This window comes from Gekko japonicus, unplaced genomic scaffold (assembly GCF_001447785.1).
Source record: "Gekko japonicus isolate JY-2015 unplaced genomic scaffold, Gekko_japonicus_V1.1 scaffold717, whole genome shotgun sequence".
NCBI lineage: Eukaryota > Metazoa > Chordata > Lepidosauria > Squamata > Gekkonidae > Gekko > Gekko japonicus.
Window position 1 is genome coordinate 138,825 of NW_015164204.1, and position 24,542 is coordinate 163,366.

The 24,542-nt window shown below is 48.0% G+C and overlaps 1 protein-coding gene across 1 annotated transcript in view; it reads left to right on the forward strand.

The window, feature by feature from the left end:
- The window catches only part of KCTD19 (potassium channel tetramerization domain containing 19), a 38,776-nt gene extending 14,500 nt beyond the window's left edge, over positions 1-24,276 (forward strand). Inside the window, exons 10-21 of the mRNA XM_015408393.1 lie at positions 679-821; positions 3,732-3,815; positions 4,487-4,598; positions 5,354-5,999; positions 8,635-8,829; positions 12,780-12,947; positions 13,056-13,230; positions 15,391-15,554; positions 21,920-22,057; positions 22,996-23,150; positions 23,671-23,772; positions 24,163-24,276. Of these exons, the coding sequence (XP_015263879.1) occupies positions 679-821; positions 3,732-3,815; positions 4,487-4,598; positions 5,354-5,999; positions 8,635-8,829; positions 12,780-12,947; positions 13,056-13,230; positions 15,391-15,554; positions 21,920-22,057; positions 22,996-23,150; positions 23,671-23,772; positions 24,163-24,276 (2,196 nt within the window). The remainder of the gene's footprint in view (positions 1-678; positions 822-3,731; positions 3,816-4,486; positions 4,599-5,353; positions 6,000-8,634; positions 8,830-12,779; positions 12,948-13,055; positions 13,231-15,390; positions 15,555-21,919; positions 22,058-22,995; positions 23,151-23,670; positions 23,773-24,162) is intronic.
- Positions 24,277-24,542: the final 266 nt, after the last annotated feature.

Sequence of the window (24,542 nt, forward strand, 5' to 3'; positions counted from 1 at the left end):
TGCTGCTGTTATGTAAATAACTCCGGGGATAGGGTGAGGGTCATTGTCTGAAAAGTGCAGGGGTGGGAAAGGCTGGAGCCCCTCCTCCCAAGCAGCAGTTCAAGCCCCAAAAGGCTACCTCTGATCTTTAAAATGACATTCGGGCAGCTAATGCATGACTGCAGGGAAAACAAGCTGGGTTCAGAAAAGATCTTGTGAACAAATGGTATTGTGTGGTTCCCTGAGGTAGAATGGAAGGAGTCTGAGAGGATTCAAAGGAAGACATTGGTGGACATTTTGGGGAAACATGAGATTTCTTCCCTTTAGTGAGGAGAAAGAGAACTCGGTCCAATACGAATCTTATTGGGTTTTTTTTAATTACAATATATACTGTTATACCTTGAGACCAGTATGACGATCATTACCCCTCACATCATGAGAATACCATGAGAAAGAGTGCAACTGTGGACAGAAGCAACCTGGCAGCCTCTCCAAAGTGATTGTGGTGTTGATATCCACGTGTCACACTGGGCAGTTCCAAATCAGAATGCTTTCATCCCTCAGCTACCATTAATTTCCCTTGGCTAAGAGAAGAATTGCTTCACTGAGGGGGAAGAGTTGGTGGGAAAGAGGCTGGTTTGAAAATACTCTGCTTTCCGACAGTTTCTTCCTCAGGGTCTTGTTTTCGTTTTCCACCAGTTTCCAGAGCTGCTGTCGAATTACAATAAAGTATATTGGATTGTTCATGGTCAGAGTCTCTTCATCCATGGAGATGGACAAATGTTTCGACACATCCTCAACTTCCTTAGGCTTGGCAAGCTCTTCTTGCCCTCAGAATTTAAGTGAGTGGAAATGATCCCTTGAGCTACTTTCCAATATGTTGACAGAGCATTTCTTTGGTCAGGAGGACCAAGAATTCATTGCTCCAGAATCATATCAGGAGATCTTTCTGGAAACGCACAGGCTAAGATTACAAAACAAGAGTTGCTGCTGGATTTCGTGGGGTCAAGTACTGCAGCAATCTTAGCCTCCATGGCTAGGACCGATAAATTTTTTACCTGCCATCACCAAAAAGATTGTTGGTGATCCAGACAAGATCACCTAGGTGGTGAGGTCAGGCATTTGCTGGGGGTGGCAAATCCAGCCAAAGGCCATCCGGTCTAACAGCACAAAACTTTTCACTTTGCAATGAGCACCCAAGAATGTCAGAAACAGGATTCGCAGCCTGCACTGGCCACCCCATACAGGATACTTTGCCTCCAGTTACTTGAAGGCTGTGGGGTGTGGCCCTGAAGTGGACAACAGACTCATGGAGACAGTTAAACATGAAACACACACAAACATCAGTGAAAGAGAGCAGGATTATCCAAGTGTATTTCCTGAACATTAAACTTTTCTCGATAGAGCAGAAAATGTTATTTAAAGGTCACATGATTTATTTACTTAGATATTTTTACTGTATGGGAGAGGGGCTGTGGCTCAGTGGTAGAGCATCTGCTTGGCATGCAGAAGGTCCCAAGTTCAACCCCCGGCACCTCCAGTGTTTATTTTTAAAGACCAGGTAGTATGCAATGTAAAGACCTCTGCCTGAGACCCTGGAGAGTCACTGCCAGTCTGAGCAGACAATACTGATTCAGTAGAAGGCAGCTTACAACATTATTCCCTCTATGTTATCTTTATACCAACAACCCTGTGAGGTAGGTTAGGCAGAGAGAGAGAGAGAGAGAGAGGAGAGAGAGAAAATTTAGTCCTGGGTCTCCCATATCCTTGTTGGACATGATGCCTTCTCGTCTAATGCTTTTGCACAGAGGTATGTATTACTGGAGAAGCCATTCTTGGTCATGTGCATTGGGGCTGTCATGGGATTGTACTGCTTTTGGCAAAAGGTCCTCAAATGTGGTAATATGATTTCAGGCACTATGTGTCCTTTCTCTTTTATTCATCATGCTTTCCCCTCTATGAGAGTATGAGCAGGCTATTCGATTCTGCATGAACATTTTCATGGGCAGGCAATTTGGAAACCTCAAGGTTTCCCCAGGTATATTAAGCAGGATAAACTTGGGGAATTAGAGCAATGGGGGGGAGTATTTTTCACGTCTCCTGACTCTGTAGACTCTCCACGTCTTTAATTCATATCGTTATAAAAATGAATATTTTGAAGATTAAAAGATGGATGTTTGAAGGAGAACTCTGATTTTATTTCATATTGCATGGGTAAATATAAGAGAGAACAATCATGGGGGACAAAATTTATAGAAATAGGGTTGGAGCCAAGTAATTTTTCTACTGGTGAAAAAGAAGGGGGGTCCCATCTGACCGCCAAAAAGGCTGGGCTGGGTGTCATGGGACCTGTATATACAAAAAAACACGGATTTTTTTTGTAGAAAAAGCCCAGCAGGAACTCATTAGCATATTAGGCCACACCCAGCAGCAGAAACTCATTAGAAGAGGGGGTCCCATCTGACCGCCAAAAAGGCTGGGCTGGGGGTCATGGGACCTGTATATACAAAAAAACACGGATTTTTTTTGTAGAAAAAGCCCAGCAGGAACTCATTAGCATATTAGGCCACACCCAGCAGCAGAAACTCATTAGCATATTAGGCCACACCCCTGAGCACAACTCATTAGCATATTAGGGCGCGTCCCATATTAGGACACTCCATTTAAATCCTCTCCCCTTCCCTGAGTTTCTCCGCAAAACCAGACAGTCTCATGGGGAAAGGGGGGCATGTCTGCCCATCTCCCCTTCCCCTCCCCAGCCAACCCGCTACAGCGGGCTGGCTGCAGAAGGGAAGGGCAGGCAGGCAGACATGCGTGCGTTCCCTGCCCGATCTTCTCCAGGTGAGGAGATCTTCTCCAGGTGAGAAGATCTCCACCTAGAGAAGATCTTCTCCACCTAGAGAAGATCTGGCAGGAAACCCAGGCATGTTTAGAATGCCTGCAGGCATGGCAAACTTGGAAGCCAGCCAGAACGCTGTTCCGGTGCGTTCCTGTCCAAAAATAGCCTTGCAAAAAACAATGTGGAATAGAGACTGTACAAGGAGATGAACTGGGTCAGACTGAGTGAAAAAGCTGGCTGGATCTTACCCATAGCCAGAGTGGATAAATTAGAATGGCTGGTATTAAAATATAAACTCAGGAACAATTAAAATAAAAACTGTAGTTGTCCCTGGTGCAAAAACCTCCATAAAAGGATAATGATTTGTGCTGTAGGACATGCTGTCTTAGTTGTCAAAGGAAGGCTAGGTTCATGAATGAAATCTGAGACAGTTCGCCAAACAAGGCACACCCTTGCCTTTGGGCCTTTCATACCTTTGGGCTTGGCAAACCATTGTGGCTTGTGTGTACTCGGCTCAAGCTTCGTTGGGTGCAGAAGCAGTAAAGAGCCTCAGGATCATAGACATACAGTGGCTGGTTGGCCATCTGTCCTTGCCACGCATACTATTCTGCTAGTACCAGCCTTCTCTTTATTCCAGGCTTCATTTGGATCTAGCTGTCCATAACCCCTGCAAGGCCCTTTCTCACTCACACGACTGGAGTGTTTTCACTGGAAGCTTCCTAGACCATCTCCCTAGCTTTTGAACGATTCTTACTAGAAGATGGCACTAGCAACACCTGACTTGTGTCTGTATTTGAATTTTTTTTAAAAAAATCATATTTATAACCAAGACATAAAATGCACTTTTGGGGGATACAGTTTAAGAGAGTTTATATATAAGTGATCTGAATAACCTTTGAATGTTATTTCATAGAGAATGGCCTCTTTTATGCCAAGAAGTGGTAGAATACCAGATCCCTTCTCTTGTGGAAGCCCTTTCTCATTGTGACCCATACAGGTAAAGAAGAGTCTGGTTTTCTATCCCCCCCCCCTTGATTAAAACACACACTTCAACCACTGATAGATCGGATGATGGATAGGAAAGCATTCCCAGCAGGGATGCTCAGGATGAACAGGTAGAGGAATTGAGGAGAGAGCAAACAGAATTGCCAAAGGCAGCAGTTCCTGGCTGGCTTGGCCATGTACCTCCAGAGTAGGGTCCCCAAAATGGCACCCCTAAAATGAAAGGGCCCAGTGCCCCTCCAGATACAAGTCACCACCATTCTTCTTTACAGCACACTTATGTTTGCATACATTTTTTGCAACACAACCCTGCAAAGTAGGCGAGTATTATTGAGAGTGTTTTACCTAGGGCCACCCATCAATTTCTGGCAGAGGCAAGATTTGCATTTTTGACAGCCCATGGTGTTCCATACCAGTACTAGACAATTTCTGGTCATTAGTTCTTTTGGGGAACTAGTAACACAATCTCCTCCTTCACCTCTTGCTTGTCAGGTGAGATGTCTGCTTTTGCTGGCACAGAGATAACCACCCACCTCTTCTTGATTGACTCAATAATAGGAAAAGATTAGCCAATTTTTTTTCATGGTGCAGACGATATTTGGAGGAACAACAGCACAAGATGCCCTATTGCATATTGCTGAATACGTGAAATGTATTGCTTTGCAGAATATGGCTAAAACAACGAGACGCTCACAGCGAAGGTTTCCCGTTGAGAAGTCTTGAACCTGTGGTGTCAGAGAAGGAGAAAGGACCTGGTAAAGATCCTCAAGTTGTACAGGTACTTCCCTTTCAGTAGCCCTATGGATGAAAGACTGTTGCCATCCAGATATAATTCTTGTGGGTAAGTCCCTGTCTATATTATCCTCCTCCCTTGGCAGAGGTACAGATTTGCACTCTCCAGACAGAGAACATATTCATGGTGCCCTGGTTTGAGGAAGGATTTGTGCAGTCAGGAGTAGTATCAAATGGCAAAGTGTTCCCTGGACTGACACACTTCAGGCTGCAAGAGATAAGGCTGTAGGGTGATCTCTCAGAGAAGAAATCCTCAGCACTGACATCGGCCTTTCCACTAGCATGCTAGCTTTCTAGCTGCAAGGCATTCTCAACAAGGTGGTCTGCCTGTCCATTGCCTGAAATGGACCAGTCTAGAAGAAGCTTCTCTCCTTGATGCTACTGACTGGGAAAACTGTCCCTTGATACATTAGACATTTTGAACACCTCAGCATGTTTGACGGGGGGAGACTAGGAAAGTGGTTAGGTTAAAGCCTGGAGTTTGGGGACCACAGCTCCCCCCCCCCAAAAAAAAAAAAGCTTTCCAGCAGCTGCAGTTCTGTGAGCTCTCCCATACTGAAATGTCTTCAACCTTTAAAAAAAAAAAAAAAAAAAACCCTACCCAAAAAACAAAAGTGTACAATTCCTAGTAATCCTTGGGGGAACTCTGATTGAGAAAACCAGTTAAAAGCCAGCAGTATAATTGGACTGAGTAAATGCATCTTTAGCTTTTTAAAAACTTGCCTTTTTTCTTTTTTCGAGCACTCTTATATTGCCATGAATGTAAACCAATGTGCTAATAACTGGAGCATAGTCAGAGAAGCAGAAGATGCAGAAGAGAGCGACCAGGAGAAGGATAGATACACACGTATTTCTCCAGTCAAGGGAGTAAAACGAAGAAACAGCTGGGAAGGATACGGTCCGGCTACAGATGTGTGGGAAAATTCCTGTGGGCACACACAGCCAGGGAGCCCCCCAAGGAAAAAGGGGACAAAAGGGAATTTACCAAAGAAGTCTGACTGCAAAGACACTCCTATCCAGAGGCTCATTTCCCTGGTGCAGGGCTGGGATATGGCAAATCACAAAGCCTACGAAGCCCCGCAGGTGCCCAGTACATCTGAGGGAGAGCCTTCTCGCAAAGACCCTGAAAGGATGGCTCCCTGCACGCTGCTGCCAGCCAGTCTGGCAAGGATTACAGCTCCAGAACGACCTGGGAATGGCCTGGTTCTCAGAGCTGCACCAAGCATTCAACAGCACTTGACAAACACTGGCCAGTGCTGGCCAGGCACCCCAGCTACGGGGGGATGGCTGGTCAGGTCTCGTGGACCAAGCATGCTGGAAGGGATCTGTCCAGTGGTGGAAAACATCCCAGTCAAGAAGCTGAGTAGCCAAGCAGAGAGAGAAGAAGGTGAGGGTGAATGGACCACGTTTGCTGCTTGCAAATGAGCTCCCTGGTGATGATGTCAGCCTATGTCAGAATTTAGAGATTTATTGGGGGGGGGGGGGGGAATGGGACCTTGTAAGGGAAACTCAGTCCAGCACATTTATTTGTTCACTTAAGCTATTTTTGTGCTGCTTTTTTAAATGACAGGGCCCCCAAGCATTATCAAAACCATTAAAAACATAAAATACATATATAAAACAAATCAACAAGTATAAAACACATAAACAAGAAGTTGAGTCCAGGGAAGGAATGCCAAACATAACAGAAGAGTTTTCACCTGCTGGTAGAAGACCATGATAGAGGAGCACAGACAAATCCCCCTGGGGAGGAAACTCTGTAGTTTTGGTACGGTGACCAAAAAGGCTGCCATCTATCTGGTTTCAGATATAGGGCTGTCAGTCCTGTGCTGTCAACCTCTGGGAGCAGGTGGGGGGCAGAGACTGCAGAGGGAAAGCAGCACTGATGCTGTGATGTCACTTCAGGGTGAGCACTGGAAGTGATATCCTGACATCCACGACACTTTAGGAATCTCCCCAGCCAATATCACAAAGACTTGGTGACGTTCCTAGACTTTCATGGACACTGACATCACCCCTGGGTGCTCGCTCAGAAGTGACATCATGGTTTCTGTGCCATGTCCCCTATTTTCTTTATACCATTGCTCTATCGTGTGAACATGGGGGATGCAGCACAGGGGCAAGCAACCGGTAAACCTACTCAGATGGCGGGGGCAGCAAAAGGACAGCCATGAAGATGACCGTAGGTTCACATGGCCGCCTAGCATCTTGCTCAGTGTCACACTTTTTTGATGCTGAGCCAGAAGATGCTGATGCTCTGAGCCAGGTGGTAGGATGATCAGTGAGCCTTTCTGTGTGATCAGATGATGCATATCAAACAGCACTTGCACCTGTGCATGAATGGTCTCCAGGTTCCCTTTTTCAGAACAGTAGTGCACTATTCTACTTGCACTCTAAAGTTCATTTCAAAAGGGCAGGTGGAGCACAAAGCTTCCCGGAGAACTTTTAAAACCCACAAATTGGTAGTGCACTGCTGTGCTAGAGAAGGGAATTATTTATATTTGTTAAGTCTGGTGCTTAACAAATAGTCAGAGAGTGATTTCAGCAAAAACTCAGGTTTATTCAGCTCGATGATCACTTCTCCAACACGGTACAACATTCGATAGCCCGAACAGCTATTCCATTGCAGCTGCTCGGTATTTAAACATTCCGGGCTAATGTAGCCACACCTCCTATACAGATATCAACCTATCCGGTTGAGCGCATATAGTCCAATCACAAGCGTTCCCGCTTCCCATCTGTTTGAATGTGATTGGTCGCATTAGTCTTGGCGCGAATCCCTGGCCAAGACGAAGCTTAACATAGCTTCCCTATGAGATGATTCCACGTTCATCTTAATGCATTCAGGGCAGCTTCTGAATACATTACAAATCATTAATTAAAACATTAATATTCCACATTTCCTCATGGTTCAAGGCAGCTTACAGTAATAATTAAAAACATTTTCAGTTTAAAAAGCAAAATAAATAAATGAAATACCCAAAATATCTCCCCCCTTGTTGATATTTGCTAGTATGTTTGGCTAGTATGGCTAGGCAAATTAATAAGGGAGAACTCAGAAGAATTAAAAATACTGGTTTATCATGTGTTGCTTACAGATAGCAGTCAATGAATGAATGAATGAATCAATCAATCAATCAATGTTTATTTGCGGTCAAAGCCCATTAATCGTAGGAATACATTCTTATAACAGCCAAAGAGATTCATTCTAGTGCAGAAAATATGTTTAGTCATAAAAACCTGAAAATATTTATGAAATATAACAATCCAAAAAGTCCAAGATAAATCTAAAATGTCTAGTATATGTAAAATGATTATTAATCATATAAATAAACTATACATTTTGTGGAATTTTACCAAGTGGAAGCAGAATTTGGCTATTTGTCTGGAGATAGTTGGATTTTCATTAATTAAGAGTTTCTCCAGGCAGGTATTATCTGCATCAACTGATGGTCTGTCTAAAAATGGGGAAATAAACGTATCCCTATACACTTGATGAAATGGGCACTGAAGGAACATATGAACCATCGATTCCACTTCTCCAATACAGCAAGAGCAACATCTGTCTTCATCTGTTACCTTCCTATATTTCCCATCTAGAATACTTGAGGGAATAACCGCTCAACAAGCCAAAGTAAAAGCTCTTCTATAAGATGGCACATCCTAATAAGTAAGATATTTGGCCATATTCATCACATATTTGGACTCGCTAGGGGCCAGGAAAAAAGGAGCTTTTATTAAATCTTTCATTAAATCTTGCTGTCGCTGTTGCTCTGTGTGGAGAACCCTTTGTTTGATGGTGCTTTTCGCCTGGGCATTGCTCAGTCATTGCAAAGTAAAAAGGGACATTTTAAAATAGTCTAATAGCAGATAAAAGGCTGGATCCAGCAGTTTTTAAGAGTACAGGGAGGAGGAAAAGGACAAAATCAGCCTCTTCTTCCCCTTCCAATAGAGCAACTAGGATGCAAGATAGAGCCACCTTATGGCTGTTCGTTTGAACAGCATCACATTTCTCTCCACAGCAACATTCTCTGAACCAGTTAAGAAGGTCATTGATGAGCCAGGCGACAGCAGTGCTGGGTTGATTCTTAAAGTCGAACACCCTCCAATTGTGGCTGGCGATGGTTCATGCATGTCTCATGAAGACAGCACCCTCTACAGCATGTGCCAGGAAGGTATCCAGTGGGCCAGTGCACAGACACAACTGGTGGCCAAAGGTATTGCCTGCAATCTAAGATGGGCTTTGGGTAAAGGTACATATACTCTGCCCTAAAACAACATGCAAAACAAAATCTGTTCCCCTTTCTGTGATCTGTTATAAAAATATTCGTGAACGATTATTAATCCCATGCATTTGAAGAAGTGTGCTTTTACTCATGAGAACTGAGGCTGGAATAAACACTTGACCTTTAAGGTGGTAAAGGACTTTTGTTGTCTGCTCAGGGCGCAGTTTCGTTTTGGTTGTAGCGGTTAGCAGCAGGGATGCTGACTGGAAGGCCCTGCTTTGAGCAGCCTTTCACATTAGATGAGCTGGCATTTGTTCCAACACTGTGCTGGTTCCCCTCCCACATACATGAGCATCAATATACCTGTTCTCAACATGGCCAGATCTGGGAATACTTAAATCTAGAAACTGGAACTATGAACAGACAAGACAGTTCTTTCAACAAACCTAAAGCCTCAGACTTGCAGAAAAATCTGAAATCTAAAAATAATAAATTGGTCAAAATCCCCCAAAATAATAGAAGCAGCACTTGTACGTTTAAGAAACAAATGGCCTCAGTGGCTATTGTTAGGCAACTACAACAATATTGCCAGCCTTCAAGCCTCATTTTCTGTCAGTACAAGGCAGAGGGAGGGGGCAGGGCCCTTTCCAGGCTGTCCTTGAGGGAGGACTCATCATGGCCAGGTCTGGAAGCACCAGGTGCGAGACATGATACTATGCAACTGGTATGGCTCATTTGGGCGTGGCATCTTGCTACTGTTCAACAGCAGTCCCCCACCTCCACAAAAGCCAATGTGTCTAGAATTTCAGACTAGGATCTGGGAGACCCAGGTGCGAATAACCACTCTTCCATGGAAGCTCACTGGCTGACTTTGGGCAAACTACACATTCTCAGCCTCACTTACCTCACAGGGTTGTTGTGAGGATGAAATGGAGGAGAGCAGAATGATGTAAGTTGCTTTGGGTCCCCATTGGGGAGAAAGATGGCATATAAATGAAGTAAATAAATAAAGCTGAAAATGGGGGCAGAAAAAAGGTGGGTAGGTTGGTAGGTGGGAAGGAGAGAAGCAAAGTTGAGGATATGAGGTTCCTGGGGAAAGAAGAAATAGTGTAGAGAAGGGGATAGAGGGGGAAATGAGGTGCCCCCCTGCAAATCCATGCTGGTTACTCACTGCACAACTGGGCCCAGCTTGGCTGCTGGCACTGCACCAACTGTGCTGTAGTTTTCCAAGGGTTAGGCTGCAGGGGGAGGGAAGGAGAGGCAGATAAAGGTAGGTTGGCAGGTGGGTGGGAAGGAGAGAAGGAAGCAGCAAAGGGGAGAGTCTGTGAGGCCCTTCAGGGAAGGAAAAGAGGAAATAGCGGGGGAGGGGAAAATGAGATGCCCCTGCAAGTCCTTGTGGGTCCCCTGCTTGTAACATGCTATTTACAGGATAGTTGAGTAATGTCCTCATGATTTTGTGCTGGATCCTTACGACTTTTCCACCTTATTACAGCTTCCTTTGACCACCAAAAAGGCTAGGCTAGGCATGATGGGACCTGCATGCACCAAAGCTGTGTGGGACAAGGGCTTTATTGAGGAGGGAAATTGGGCAGGACTGAGCGAAAAAGCAGGCTGAATTAAACTCATAGCCTATCAGATTGACCTGCTAAGAACGGGGCTGAGTGAGATTCATGCAGAGTTCAGCTCTGCTTCTTCCGTGGGTAGTCAGAAGACATGTGAATCCATGAGACAGTGGGATTGTGGCCCACTTTCCAATCCAAGCCCAGATTCACATGAACAGTCTGAGCGTAAGGAAGAAAAACAGGTTGCTTACCTGTAACAGATGATCTTCGAGTGGTCATCTATGCATTCACACTGATGGGTTAGGTGCCTGCACCAGCTCTGATCCGGGAAACAACAAGCTCAGAGAGGATCTGGAGCACCTCCTCCCAGCATGTGCAGGAACTCCAACTGTGCATGCCCAGAGGGCGGGGCTCCAGTTTCCCACCAGTTCCTTCTGACCGCTGCCAACCTTCAAGAGAGGCAATGAAACAAAGGCTGACAGCAGTGGGGAAGGAGGGTGGGTGGTGTGAATGCATAGATGACCACTTGAAGATCATCATTTACAGGTAAGCAACCTGTTTATCTTCATCGTGGTCTCTATGCATCACACCAATGGGAGATTAACAAGTTTAGGCCTACCTGGAGGAAGGTGCTGGCAGCATCTCAGGACACCACAGACTGCAGAACCGAATGACCCATACTGGTGTGATGTTGAGCCTGAAGATACACTGCATAATGTCTGATGAATGTGTTCGGAGTAGCCCATGAGGCTGCTTGACTTATGTCCTGTAGAGGCACCCCTCTGAGAAAGGCAGTGGAAGTTGCTATCGAGTGGGTAGAATGGGCTCTAGGCCGAACAGGCAAAGGCCTCTTGTCCAAAAGGTAGCAGAACTTTATAGTCTCTAGGATCCATTTGGATAATCTCTGTGTCAGGAGTTTATGTCCCAAAATATGTGCAGCATAAGACATGAAAAGATGGGGATCCCTGTGAAACCCACGTATTCTATTCAGGTAGAATAAGAGCGCCAACTTAACATGTAGGGTGTGCCAGAGACGCTCAGTATCCATTTCAGGATTCAGATAAAAGTCAGGTAGGACACCCTGTCTATGCAAGTGGAATTCAGAGACCACCTTTTGTAGGAAAGAAATGTCAGGAGTCAGGGCTACCCCACCTGGTAGGAAGCTGAGATATGGAGCATCATGGCAGAAAGCTAGGATGTTGCTTACTCTGCCTGCAGATGTAACTGCCACTAGAAATGCTGTTTTCCAGGATAAAAGCCTAAGCTCACAGGTAGCCATGGGTTTGAAGGGTTTACCGGTAAGCCTGTGTAGTACCGTGGGTAAATCCCAGGCTTCTGCTGGTAATTTAACCAGTGGGTAAAGGTGAAGCAAACCCTTCAAAAATCTTTTAGAATCAGGGTGAGCAAAAACCAAGGTGTTGTCTAATCTCCGATGGAAGGTGGAGATAGCCGCCAGGTAGACTCTTAGTGAGGAATGGCTGAGGCCTGCATCCGCAAGTGAAAGGAAGAAGTCAAATATGTGTGGCAGTCCGGCATTGGTGGGGTCTCCCTCATAAGGTCTGAGGAATGCAAGAAACTTTGACCATTTATACGCATACGAAGAACAAGTAGACAGTTTCCTGCTATTGAGAAGGACAGCCTCTACCCTGTTGGAGAAAACTCGCTGAGTATTCTCCAGGCTGTTAACTTGAGGTGTGGGACGTTGTGAGAGGATCCATCCCTCCAATGGTAAGAGGACGTCCGACGCACGGGGAAAGTGGAGGAATGTCCTGTTGGAGAGATGAAGTAGTAGAGAAAACCATGGATCTTCTTCGTGGTCTCTGTGCTTCACACCAATGGGTTTAGTGCGCACGCGCTGACCAAACCGGTGCTGTAGCAAGCTCTGTTTCAACGGATTTTCGCGCCAAGCCTCTCCAGGCATGCGCAGGAACCCCACTGCGCATGCCCAGAGGGACGGGCGCGGACATCCCGCCAGTTCTCTTTCTACCGCCGCGTTGAAAGGACTTTCTTACCTTTTCTCCTGACCGGATTGTTGTAGCTGCCTTCGGGCCTCCAGCTCATCTACGTTTCTTCGGAACTCTTCTCCGTTCGATCTTTTCTCTACGTTTTCCTTACCAAAAAAAAAAAAGTTTTCAGTTTCTTGAGGGAAATTTCCCTCAGGCCTTCGCCCCCCCCTCCTTTTTTTCTTCGGCTTTAATTTATTGTTATCGCCGCATGGAAAAGAAAAAGAAGAAGAGCAAAAAGTGGGGATTTTTTAATCGTTGTAAAACGTGTGGAAGTAAATTGGCTCCCCCAGACGGCCATGAACTCTGTTTGTTCTGCTTAGGTGAATCTCATAAGCCGGAAACTTGTAAGCATTGCGCCAAATTCTCAAATCAGACGAAGAAGAACCGTGCGGCACGTCTAAAGGTCGCTTTATTGGAATCTGCACTTCACCCGTCGTCTCCTATGGCGGACCAGACTTCGACATCCCGAGTAGCCGTCAATACCGGTGCGTCGACATCGACGAAATCGACATCGAAAACCGCTTCGAAATCTACCACACAGGCAGGCTCTAAAGACAAGCCCATGAAAGGCCATTCTGCTAAGAAGGATAAGCCGCCCAAGTCATCTAAGGCGGGTAAGGCAGTGCCCTCTGAGGGCGTTCCTTTGCAGACCCCGGCACCAACTATGACGGAACCGACGGTGACATCGATATCGAAGGAGGCGTCGATACCGGAGCCTCCGCCTCCTCAATTGTCACCTTCTGGTCTACTGGCCTCTTCCTTGAGCCAACAGATTCCAGAGATTGTCGATATCGATACGGCGGAACTCATGAGTCATCCGATAGGTGCAGAGTTCCCCCCCCACACAATCTACTTCATCGGCATCGATGATTTCAGAGCTGCCCGATACCGATGGCCGTCGACACCGACCAAGACCAAACGAGCGTTATCATCCATCTCAGTTTGTACAGGCCATCGATACCGATATGTCTGGCTATCGGCATGCACCCCATGGACAAGGACATACGAGGGCTAGAAGCCGCTCCCCTCGGTCCTTCCGACCACCGTTTTCATGGGATGAGAAACAAATGAGGTATTTGTACGGACCATATCACCCTCCAATGCCGTGGCTCACGCCTGCTGCCTATTCAGACTGGGACCATTACTCCGTTCGTTCTGAGCACAGATCCCGGTCACCTACTCGAACACGACCTTCTGCAACGATATCAAGGCCTCCAGTTACAGACCTCTCTCAAGTTGGTCCTCTGCCTCCTCCACTACCCTTGGAGACACAACCTAAGGTCCCGACACCGAAACCCTTGGTGCCTGCAGTACCACTTGTCCCTATTACACCTCAAACTGATTCGGAACAAGACTCATCTGATGATATGACTGAGGGTTCCGACTCCGAAGCTTCAGTGGTACCTACATCTCCGGACCACACATCTCCAACACCAGACGTTTCCCAGGACTTACCAATTTCTCCATCCGATAATTTGCATACTTATGCAGACTTGATTAAACGAATGGCCATTGCCCTGAACCTCTCTGTGGTCCAGAAGCCCCCTCAGTCCACCGACTCACTCTACGATGTTGTCCAAATGGACACTTCCTCGGTGGTGGCTCTACCCATATCATCTGTTCTAGTCCAGGTGGCTAAATCTCCGTGGAAGAACCCATCCTCCGCTCCAGTATCCACACGGAAACTGGATCACATGTATAAGATTCAGGACCCAGAAGCAGAGTTTTTAATGACACATCCGACTCCTAACTCAATGATCGTGACATCGTCTTCTAAATCTAGAAGAACACACACTACTCCATCTGATAAAGAAGGGAAGAAGCTAGATGCGTTTGGACGCAGGTTTTACTCTTCGGGCGCATTGGCAATTAAACAATCCACTTATTTAGCGTGCATGAGCCGCTACCAGTACTCCCTTTGGGAAACATTTACGGATCTGATCAACAGCCTTCTGGAAGACAAGCAAGTTGAGGCTAAGACTCTTCAAAAAGAGGGCATAACAGTTGCCAAACAGCAATTAACAACCACTAAACATGTCTTGGAAGCTTCATCGCGCACTATGATGTCGGCAGTTGCACTCAGACGTCATTCGTGGCTCCGGAGCACTGCCCTTTCGATTGACACCAGAGCACAAGTAGAGGACATGCCCTTTGATGGACTCGGTCTATTCCATGCTAACACCGATTCCTCCCTTCAGGAGCTCGATAAGAGCATTAAAGCTTCCAGGCCGCTGGGAGTGTCATCTTCAACTAGACACCCACAACGGTCTCGCACATGGCCACGACCGTGGCAGCGACGTACTCAATCGCACCAATCTCCAGAGCCTAGGTGGCGACCTAGAACTTACTCTGGATCCCAGAAGCAGAGCTACCAGAAGCCAAGGTTTGGCACAAATCAGCAACAACCTCGTGCCAAGCAGCCCAAACAAGCCTCCAAGCAGGGCTTTTGACTTCCCTATCCCCGAGTCAGCTCCCAACTTTACTTTAACCCGCCTTTATCCGTTTCTCCATACATGGCGTGCAATAACATCGGACCAATGGGTCCTCTCCATCTTGACCAGAGGCTACAGGATTTAATTCCACCAGAACCCCGATGTGCCAGTTTTCGTCCTCACGCCACCCTCGCAACCCCTCCTCCAGGAGGTGTCCCTCCTTCTGCAGAAGGGGGCCATCGAACGTGTGCCATCACACTTCCAAAGGAAGGGATTCTACTCCCGATACTTTACGGTACCGAAGTGGGACGGAGGCTTGCGACCCATTCTGGATCTACGAGGCCTCAACCGCTTTGTGTCCTACTGTCGTTTTTGCATGACCTCGCTTCAACAAATCCTGCCGTTGCTTCGCCAGGGTGTTTGGATGGTTACCCTGGACCTACAGGATGCGTACTTTCATCTGTCAATCCACCCTTTCCACCATCAATACCTACGGTTTGCAATCGGTCGAGATCATTTCCAATACGCGGTTCTCCCTTTCGGTCTGTCAAGTGCCCCTCGGGTGTTCACGAAGACCATGGTGGTAGTGGCAGCATTCCTAAGGCTCAAGGGAATTTCGGTGTATCCTTACATCGACAACTGGCTTATAGTCGCATCCTCGGAAGAGATCTTAGAAGCCAACGTTTCAGTCACTTTGTCCCTACTGGCTGAACTAGGTCTGCAGGTCAATTACCAAAAGTCACATCTTTCTCCAGTCCAACGCATCCAGTATAGGAGCGATACTGGACTCCAACGCTTGCATGGCCTATCTTCCGCCAGACAGAGCCGAGGACATAATTTCTCTGGCCGTTCAGCTGTGTACACAACCTACCACTACGGCCTACAACATTCAAAGGCTGCTGGGCCTCATGGCTGCGGCAACTACAGTGTTGGTCTTCGCAAGACTCAGGATGAGAAGGCTGCAACTTTGGTTCCTCCACTATTACAAGCCTCACATGAATGCCCATGTTGTCTTGCTTTCCCCTCCTCCCTCAGTCCGGGACGCTGTCCGCTGGTGGACTGTGCCATCCAATCTGCTACAAGGTGCCCCCTTCCACACTCCGTTCCCGGAGATCATCCTGACCACTGACGCATCTATGACGGGATGGGGCGCCCATTCCATGGGGTACTCCATTGGGAGCACATGGGACGACGACACAAGAAGAAATCATATCAACTTCCTAGAACTTCTTGCTGTCCAAAACGCAGTAACCAGTTTCCTCCCTCTAATCAAGGGAAAGTACATCAACATCCTGACCAACAACACTACGGCAATGTCGTATATAAACCGCCAAGGGGGAACGGTTTCCAATCGTCTATGCAGCCTCGCGATACATCTGTGGGACTTCTGCAGGGCCAACGACATTTTCCTGGTGGAAACTCACATACCTGGAGAGTTGAATCTGGAGGTGGACCATCTCAGCCGCTCTGGCCTCAGCCTTCACGAATGGGGAATAAAACAACCCTACCTGCTCCCAATTTTCCAACTGTGGGGCACTCCCCAAGTTGACATCTTCGTCACACGACACAACAAAAAATGTCATCTTTTCTGCAGTCGAGGGGGATACGACACCCAATCGTTGGGAGACGGCCTTCTTTACCCATGGTCCGCGAAACATCTATACATGTTCCCCCCCTTCCACTGCTCCTCAGGGTGGTACGCAAGATCCTCAAGGACAATGCACACGTGATATTGGTAACACCCTGGTGGCCCAGGCAAACCTGGTTCTCCACTCTTCTAGACCTGTCTCGGGGAACGTATTACCATTTCCCTCCTGTTCCAGACTTGCTTTGTCTCAACGACTCCCCGTTACTTCACCACGATGTGAAAACACTGAAGCTCACGGCGTGGCGAATACTACCCAAGGTTTCTCTGCTCGCAAAGCTCATGTGCTATTAAATTCCAGAAAACCTTCTACACGCAAATCTTATGACCTAAAATGGACTAGGTTTTGCTCCTTTATCGGGACTGATACCTCTCTAGCGACCACTGCTGGTCTGGAGAAAGTTTTTTTGTTTATTTTGTCCCTTGCTGACTCGGGGCTCTCCCACTCCTCGTTGCGTGTTTATCTAGCTGCTTTGTCAGCTTTTCATGTTCAAGTTGATGGTTATTCGCTGTTTACCCATCCAGTTACCAAATGTTTTCTGAAAGGTTTGCTTAGACTCTATCCCCCAGTTAAGTCGCCAACTGTACCTTGGGACCTGCCTCTGGTCTTGCGTCAACTTACACGGAAGCCGTTCGAACCTTTGGCTACATGCGAGCTGCGTCTCCTAGCATGGAAGACAGCTTTCTTGGTTGCAATCACGTCGGCCAGACGGGTTGGAGAGCTCTTAGCCTTTAGGCACGATTCTCCTTACCTTTCTATACTCCCTGACGGAATCCGCCTACTACCGGACATATCGTTCTTGCCAAAGGTGATTTCAGAATTCCATCTGCAAGCAGAAGTTTTCTTGCCGAATTTCTTCCCAAATCCAGTTTCTGATGAGGATCTATTGCTCCATACATTGGATGTCAAGAGGGCTCTCTTGTTTTACTTACAAAGGACACAATCGACTAGAAAAGACCCTCATCTATTCCTCTCTTATGCATCACCGCACCAGGGAACTCGCATTACATCCCAACGTCTATCCAAATGGATCGTGGAATTGATTCGGCTTTGCTATCTCCTGGCAAAACAACCGTTGCCGGGCCCTATCAGGGCTCACTCCACCAGAGCTCTTGCAACGTCCACGGCCTTTCTCAAGGGAGTGCCGCTACATGACATCTGCAAAGCTGCTACATGGGCCACGCCTAATACTTTTATCCGGCACTATACCCTGGACGTCCGAAAAACCAATGCCAGCATCGGGCATCACGTTTTGTCTTCAGCCCAGCGATGAACATCCTGCCAGCACCCTCCTCCAGGTAGGATATGGCTCGCTAGTCTCCCATTGGTGTGAAGCACAGAGACCACGAAGAAGATAAACAGGTTGCTTACCAGTAACTGGTGATCTTTGAGTGGTCATCTGTGCATTCACACCACCCGCCCTCCTTCCCCTCTGCTGTCAGCTCCTACATTTTATTAATAGGTGTTGATTTGCGGCGGTGCTTTGAAGGAACTGGCGGGATGTCCGCGCCCGTCCCTCTGGGCATGCACAGTGGGGTTCCTGTGCATGCCTGGAGGGGCTCGGCACGAAAATCCGTTGAAACAGAGCTTGCTACAGCACTGGTTGGGTCAGCGCGTGCGCACTAAACCCATTGGTGTGAATGCACAGATGACCACTTGAAGATCACCAGTTACTGGTAAGCAACCTGTTTTTGTCATGGCCAGCAAGGGGTCACTAGAATACAGTTCAGTCTGTGACGCAATATCTTGTTCAGCACCCTTGTAAGGAGGGGAATTGGTAGGAAAAGAAACAGTAACTTCCTCTTCCAGGGAAGCAAGAACCTATCCCCCAGATAGAGAGGGTCCGTTCCCCCTCTGCAGCAGAACTGGGGACATTTGGAGTTTTGGCGTGTGGCAAAGACATCTATTTGTGGTTGGCCCCAGTGCCGGAATATTGGGAGCAGATACTTCCAGTTCAGTTCCCATTTGTGCAATTGCATCCCCCCCCCCTCTTCTGAGAGTGTCCGCCTCCACATTCTGGGGACCTGGAAGGTGAGTTGCCAGTATCCAAATGTCGTGTTTTAGACACCAATTCCACAGGATCAGAGTCAAGTGACAAAGACAGTGTGAGACAGCGCCCCCTTGTCTGTTTATATGGGCGAGGGCGGTGGTATTGTCCATCAGGATCATAACTGTTTGACCCCTGATCAATTCTAGAAAAGATTGTATGGCATACCGAACCGCCAGGAGTTCTAGAAAGTTTATGTGAGCACTCCTACGGTGTGCCTTCCGCTGAGTTCCCACGCATAATCTGCCCAGGTGCGCTCCACATCCCCACATTGATGCATCTGTGGCGATGGTGACCGATGTAGGAGGATGGAAGGGGGTGCCTGTTGTCAGATTGGGGACATGCTCCCATCATATCAGAGAATCCCTCATATCTCCTGGTAGCTGGAGTTGCTTGGTTTCGGGGTGTTGGGAGGGTTTGAAGGTCTGGACAAACCAGAGCTGCAGGGGATGCATACGAAGTCTTGTCAGAGGTAAAACCCCTGTCGTAGCCACCATTAATCCCAGAAGCCTTTGAATGTCTAGAGCCGTGACAACTGGAGACAGCTGAAGTAGACACGCCAACAGGGCCAGGGTGTGTGCCCTCTGAGTAGGGAGGAATGCCCTGCCTAAGGCTGAATCAATGGTCACCCCAATTAAGTTCACCCTTTGGGAGGGGTGAGATTGGATTTTCTGTGGTTGACAAAGAGCCCCAGATTGTGTAGAGGTTTTAACGTGAAGTGGATATTGTCTAACAAAAGACTTCTGGAACCTGCTACCAGAAGCCAGTCGTCAATGTATGGGAAAACTATAGCCCCCTGGAGTTGCAGGTAAGCCGCCACTGCCACCATTGTCTTGGTGAAGACCTGGGGGCCGTAGAAAGACTGAAGGGCAGCACCTTGTATTGATAGTGGAACTCCCCCACAGCAAAACGAAGAAATCTCCTGTGAGGAGAGAAGATGTCGATGTGAAAATAAGTGTTCTGTAAATCTAATGTGGCCATCCAGAACTTTGGCTCCAGAAGAGGCAGTGTGTTTTGTAGAGAAGTCATTCTGAATTTGCGGTATGTGATGAACTTGTTCAGGGACCTGAGATCTAGTATTGGTTGAAGCCCTTCATCTCTCTTCGGAACTGTGAAATATCAGGAGTAAAACCCCTTCCCCCCATTCTGGAGGAGGGACCAGCTCTATGGCTCAGTCAGGATCAAAGTTGTCGGTATCAATGGGTTCAATCTGGAGTTGTGGGAATTAGGGGGAGCCATTGGTGTTGAGGGTTTTCCCGATGGAAGTGGTAAGATGGGTGTCGAAGGAGGATGGTCCCTGGCAGGGGAGCGTGCACAGTGGGAAGTGACTGATTGCCTGTCCCAGTCCATCTGCCTTCCAGGATTGAGCCATGGCAATGCTGAAGCTAACAGGAAAGTGCTGTAGAAATTCTGCAGTTGCTTCTGGTCTCACGGTACCATCACAGAAGGCGGTGGTAGAGCAAAAGTAGCCTGCGATTGATCGCGAGAGGATTGGTCCCGAGGCCTGCTATGCCTGGGGGACGAGTGGTCTAGCCTACGTTTAGACTGATGTCGGTGTCGGCTTCCGGTCTGGCTCCCGCGCCAGGCGGACGAATGGTCAGAGACTGCCCGAGGGCGCCTCGCCCGCCCGCGGTGGAGGAGGGAATCTGCGCGAGCGGAGACCCGAACGAGCCCCTCAGAAGAGAGGAGCTCGGATCCGGGGCGCTTTAGGGCGCACTAGGAGGTGCGCTCCACATCCCCACATTGATGCATCTGTGGCGATGGTGACCGATGTAGGAGGATGGAAGGGGGTGCCTGTTGTCAGATTGGGGACATGCTCCCATCATATCAGAGAATCCCTCATATCTCCTGGTAGCTGGAGTTGCTTGGTTTCGGGGTGTTGGGAGGGTTTGAAGGTCTGGACAAACCAGAGCTGCAGGGGATGCATACGAAGTCTTGTCAGAGGTAAAACCCCTGTCGTAGCCACCATTAATCCCAGAAGCCTTTGAATGTCTAGAGCCGTGACAACCGGAGACAGCTGAAGTAGACACGCCAACAGGGCCAGGGTGTGTGCCCTCTGAGTAGGGAGGAATGCCCTGCCTAAGGCTGAATCAATGGTCACCCCAATTAAGTTCACCCTTTGGGAGGGGTGAGATTGGATTTTCTGTGGTTGACAAAGAGCCCCAGATTGTGTAGAGGTTTTAACGTGAAGTGGATATTGTCTAACAAAAGACTTCTGGAACCTGCTACCAGAAGCCAGTCGTCAATGTATGGGAAAACTATAGCCCCCTGGAGTTGCAGGTAAGCCGCCACTGCCACCATTGTCTTGGTGAAGACCTGGGGGCCGTAGAAAGACTGAAGGGCAGCACCTTGTATTGATAGTGGAACTCCCCCACAGCAAAACGAAGAAATCTCCTGTGAGGAGAGAAGATGTCGATGTGAAAATAAGTGTTCTGTAAATCTAATGTGGCCATCCAGAACTTTGGCTCCAGAAGAGGCAGTGTGTTTTGTAGAGAAGTCATTCTGAATTTGCGGTATGTGATGAACTTGTTCAGGGACCTGAGATCTAGTATTGGTTTAAGCCCTTCATCTCTCTTCGGAACTGTGAAATATCAGGAGTAAAACCCCTTCCCCCCATTCTGGAGGAGGGACCAGCTCTATGGCTCAGTCAGGATCAAAGTTGTCGGTATCAATGGGTTCAATCTGGAGTTGTGGGAAGTAGGGGGAGCCATTGGTGTTGAGGGTTTGCCCGATGGAAGTGGTAAGATGGGTGTCGAAGGAGGATGGTCCCTGGCAGGGGAGCGTGCACAGTGGGAAGTGACTGATTGCCTGTCCCAGTCCATCTGCCTTCCAGGATTGAGCCATGGCAATGCTGAAGCTAACAGGAAAGTGCTGTAGAAATTCTGCAGTTGCTTCTGGTCTCACGGTACCATCACAGAAGGCGGTGGTAGAGCAAAAGTAGCCTGCGATTGATCGCGAGAGGATTGGTCCCGAGGCCTGCTATGCCTGGGGGACGAGTGGTCTAGCCTACGTTTAGACTGATGTCGGTGTCAGTGAGTGACCTTGATTGGCAATCAGGATTGGGAATGGTCAGAGACTGAGGAGCGGGAGCTCCGGTAGGGTGTTGCTTGATGAGGCGGCACCTCTTCAACATCAGACACTGAGAAATGGAGATTGGTCTGTGCCGATTGATCCACCGTGGAACCCAGCTGCCTAACTGGCAAGTCCAGTAACATAATTGGTGGTATCACTGGGACACTGGTCAGGTCCGGTAGAGCAGAATGGGTGAGAGGAGTAGCTGTTTGGGTGTCAGAGCCCATTACAGCACTCACCTCAGTCGGTTTCGGGTCAGTTTTAAGGTGTTTGTGTTTAATGTTAATGTGGCCCTTGCCCTCTTTCTTTTTCTTAGAAGTTGGTGTTGACGCCACAAATGTAGCTGTCAGGGCCAGGAGCCTTGATGTGGAAGGTCCAGTAGTAGAGGTGGTGGCCGCCAAAGTGTTTAACGTTCGGGGCCGATCTTTCAGCATCGATCGAGGCCGATCAGTCGGTGCTGAGTGAGGGCGATTGGTTGACGTCAACTTGAGAGTCCCCTCAGGCTGAGCGGAGGCCATAGGCTTGGGTCGAAGAGCAGATTGGAGTCTTGCCGCTCTGTTTTTTCGTGTCTGGTTTGAAAATTTTGCGCAATGGATGCAGGTGTCCATCCTATGTGCCTCTCCCAGGGAGTGACTGACTGTTGGAGCAAGCTTGCACCTGCACTGCGTGCAACGCTTAAAGAACCCCCAGCCAATTTGCCATAGACAAAAGACAGATAGAATAAAAAAAAGGGGGGGATCCAACAGTGTCTGAAGGGGGAAAGAGAAACTAAGGGAAATCCTCCTCTCTCTCTCTTTTTTAAAAATCAAGAACAAAAAAGGAAAAACAGAGAAGAGCTAAGGGGAGAGAAAAAAATTCTAAAGAGAAAAACTTTCCCTCACAGCAGAAGTTCCCAGACTGAAGCAGACCGAGTAATCAGTGCGGTGGTCAGAAGAGAACTGGCAGGATACTGGAGCCCCACCCCCTGGGCATGCGTGGTTGGAGTTCCCGAGCATGCTGGGGGGAGGGGCTCCAGATCCTCTCTGAGCTTGTTAAGAAGTTTCCTGGATCGGAACCAGTGCAGGTGCCTAACCCATCGGTGTGATGCATAGAGACCACGACGAAGATAATCTTCCTTACAATAATTGACCTCAGGGCCAAACTAGATGTTACATTGAGCTCTTCACTGCCATGGGGACTTGCGGTCAGAGAGCAGTGGCAAGTCCTCTGTGGAACCTCACTTCTGCTGTGCTGCAGAGGCCCGATTTAGATTGGGACAGTGGTGGGGAAGAGTAGCTTCGGTGCCTTTTCCCCCCATTACCCACAGTGGCCTCGGGGCACCCCCAAATGCTTCACAGTGATGAGGCAGAGATGGCTGCAGGCCACCTTAGCTCTAATTCTTTGCCCTCTTAGACATCGTCTTTCTGAGCTTCCCGTTGTCTCGTGAGGAGATCTTTTATGCCCGGATGTGCCACTGCTTTCTCACGGATGTCATCTTGGACTCCATAAGGCAGAAGGACCCCAAGGAAATTACTGCCCAAGTGGAGCTGTTTGTACAGAGGTTGTGGGTAAGTGGAGATTGCAGCTTGAGCGGATGGAGATCTTCGCAGTGGGTGCCTGTGTGGGGTGGGCGGGTAGCAGGCCCTGGCCCTTCTCTGACTCGTAACTCTGACTCTGACTCTTAACTCCGAGGGCACCTTTTCTAGTCTGAGGCAGGACTGCCAACCAGAGCTTTCCCCATCCTTCTAGTCTGGCTTCTGACAGCTTGGGAATGGGTTCTGAAGAGCATTTTTATTCATCAGCACAGTGTTGGCCTTTCTTTCCCTTCTGCTGAGATGTTTACAGAGGAGATGAGAAAGCCACAACCAGGCATAGGAGTTAACTCCTGTCCTTAACAAGCCCCGGGCCAAATTAGAGCTCCCAAGAACATCCCCATCCCCACCACTCTGAGGCACTAACTTGACTGATTTTTGGGGCGTTGCTTAGCCAAATTGGGGGAAGCCGCCCCCTGAAGGGACAAGGCAAGTGGGTTTTCAGGCGGCTGTGGGCTTGCCTCTGTCAGTGTTTGAGTGACCTCATTTCTTGCAGACCCTGCAGATCACAGTGAAGGAGTTTGTGGCCAACCTACTGAATGTGGCACCTTTTAAAGCCAAGAGTCATACCTGTGAGATGCTGTTGAAATGGCTTGAGGTAAGTATGAGCTACTGCCTCATTTGTGCAAAGCACTGGGCTATCCCTTTTGTGGCTTTTTTCTTACATGTGGGAGGCTTATTTTAGTTAAGTAGACTTGAAATGTCTGGTGCTCAAACCCACCTTTGACATGCAAGGTGGGTCCTCCTTTTGGTTTTTAATTATGCTTGTGTCTCTCCTCTCTCTTTCCTTCCCTTTTATAAAAACTTACTAACATCCCCTCACACCCCAGACAAAACGATGCTGTTGCTCCTGATGTAATTTGTATTATTATTTATGACATGAAATGTAGCTGACTCCCAGCCTTTTGGCTTTGGGTTCAAGGAGGCACCTCGTAGCAGAGCAGGGCTCTTTTAGCTGCTTGTTAGTGCGTTCCTGTTTCTCTTTCAGTTTACGCTGCCATTTGCCTGGAAGTACAGTTGTTGCATTGACCAGCTGATAAGAAAAGGGTACTTTAAATCACTCTCTCGTGTTGTTTTAGGAAAATATTTTCAGAAGTCTTAATAAAGCCTAAGCCTTCGACTTGCTCCTCTTTGGATACCTTGGCAGCGTCCTCTCTCCATTTCAGTTGACTACAGGGACCACGTTTTATTCCACTTCAAACTTTAAGGGGAATCCTATCTTTAAGTGCACTTCCATGGATGCAGCCAAGGAGCATGGTAGCTGGGCCAGGGCTGTGCTACACTGGTTCCCTGTCCTGCAGCTGGGTGCTTGAACACTCCTACATTTCAAAAGCTCCCTGTACACAGCAGAGGGAAACAATTTCAGAG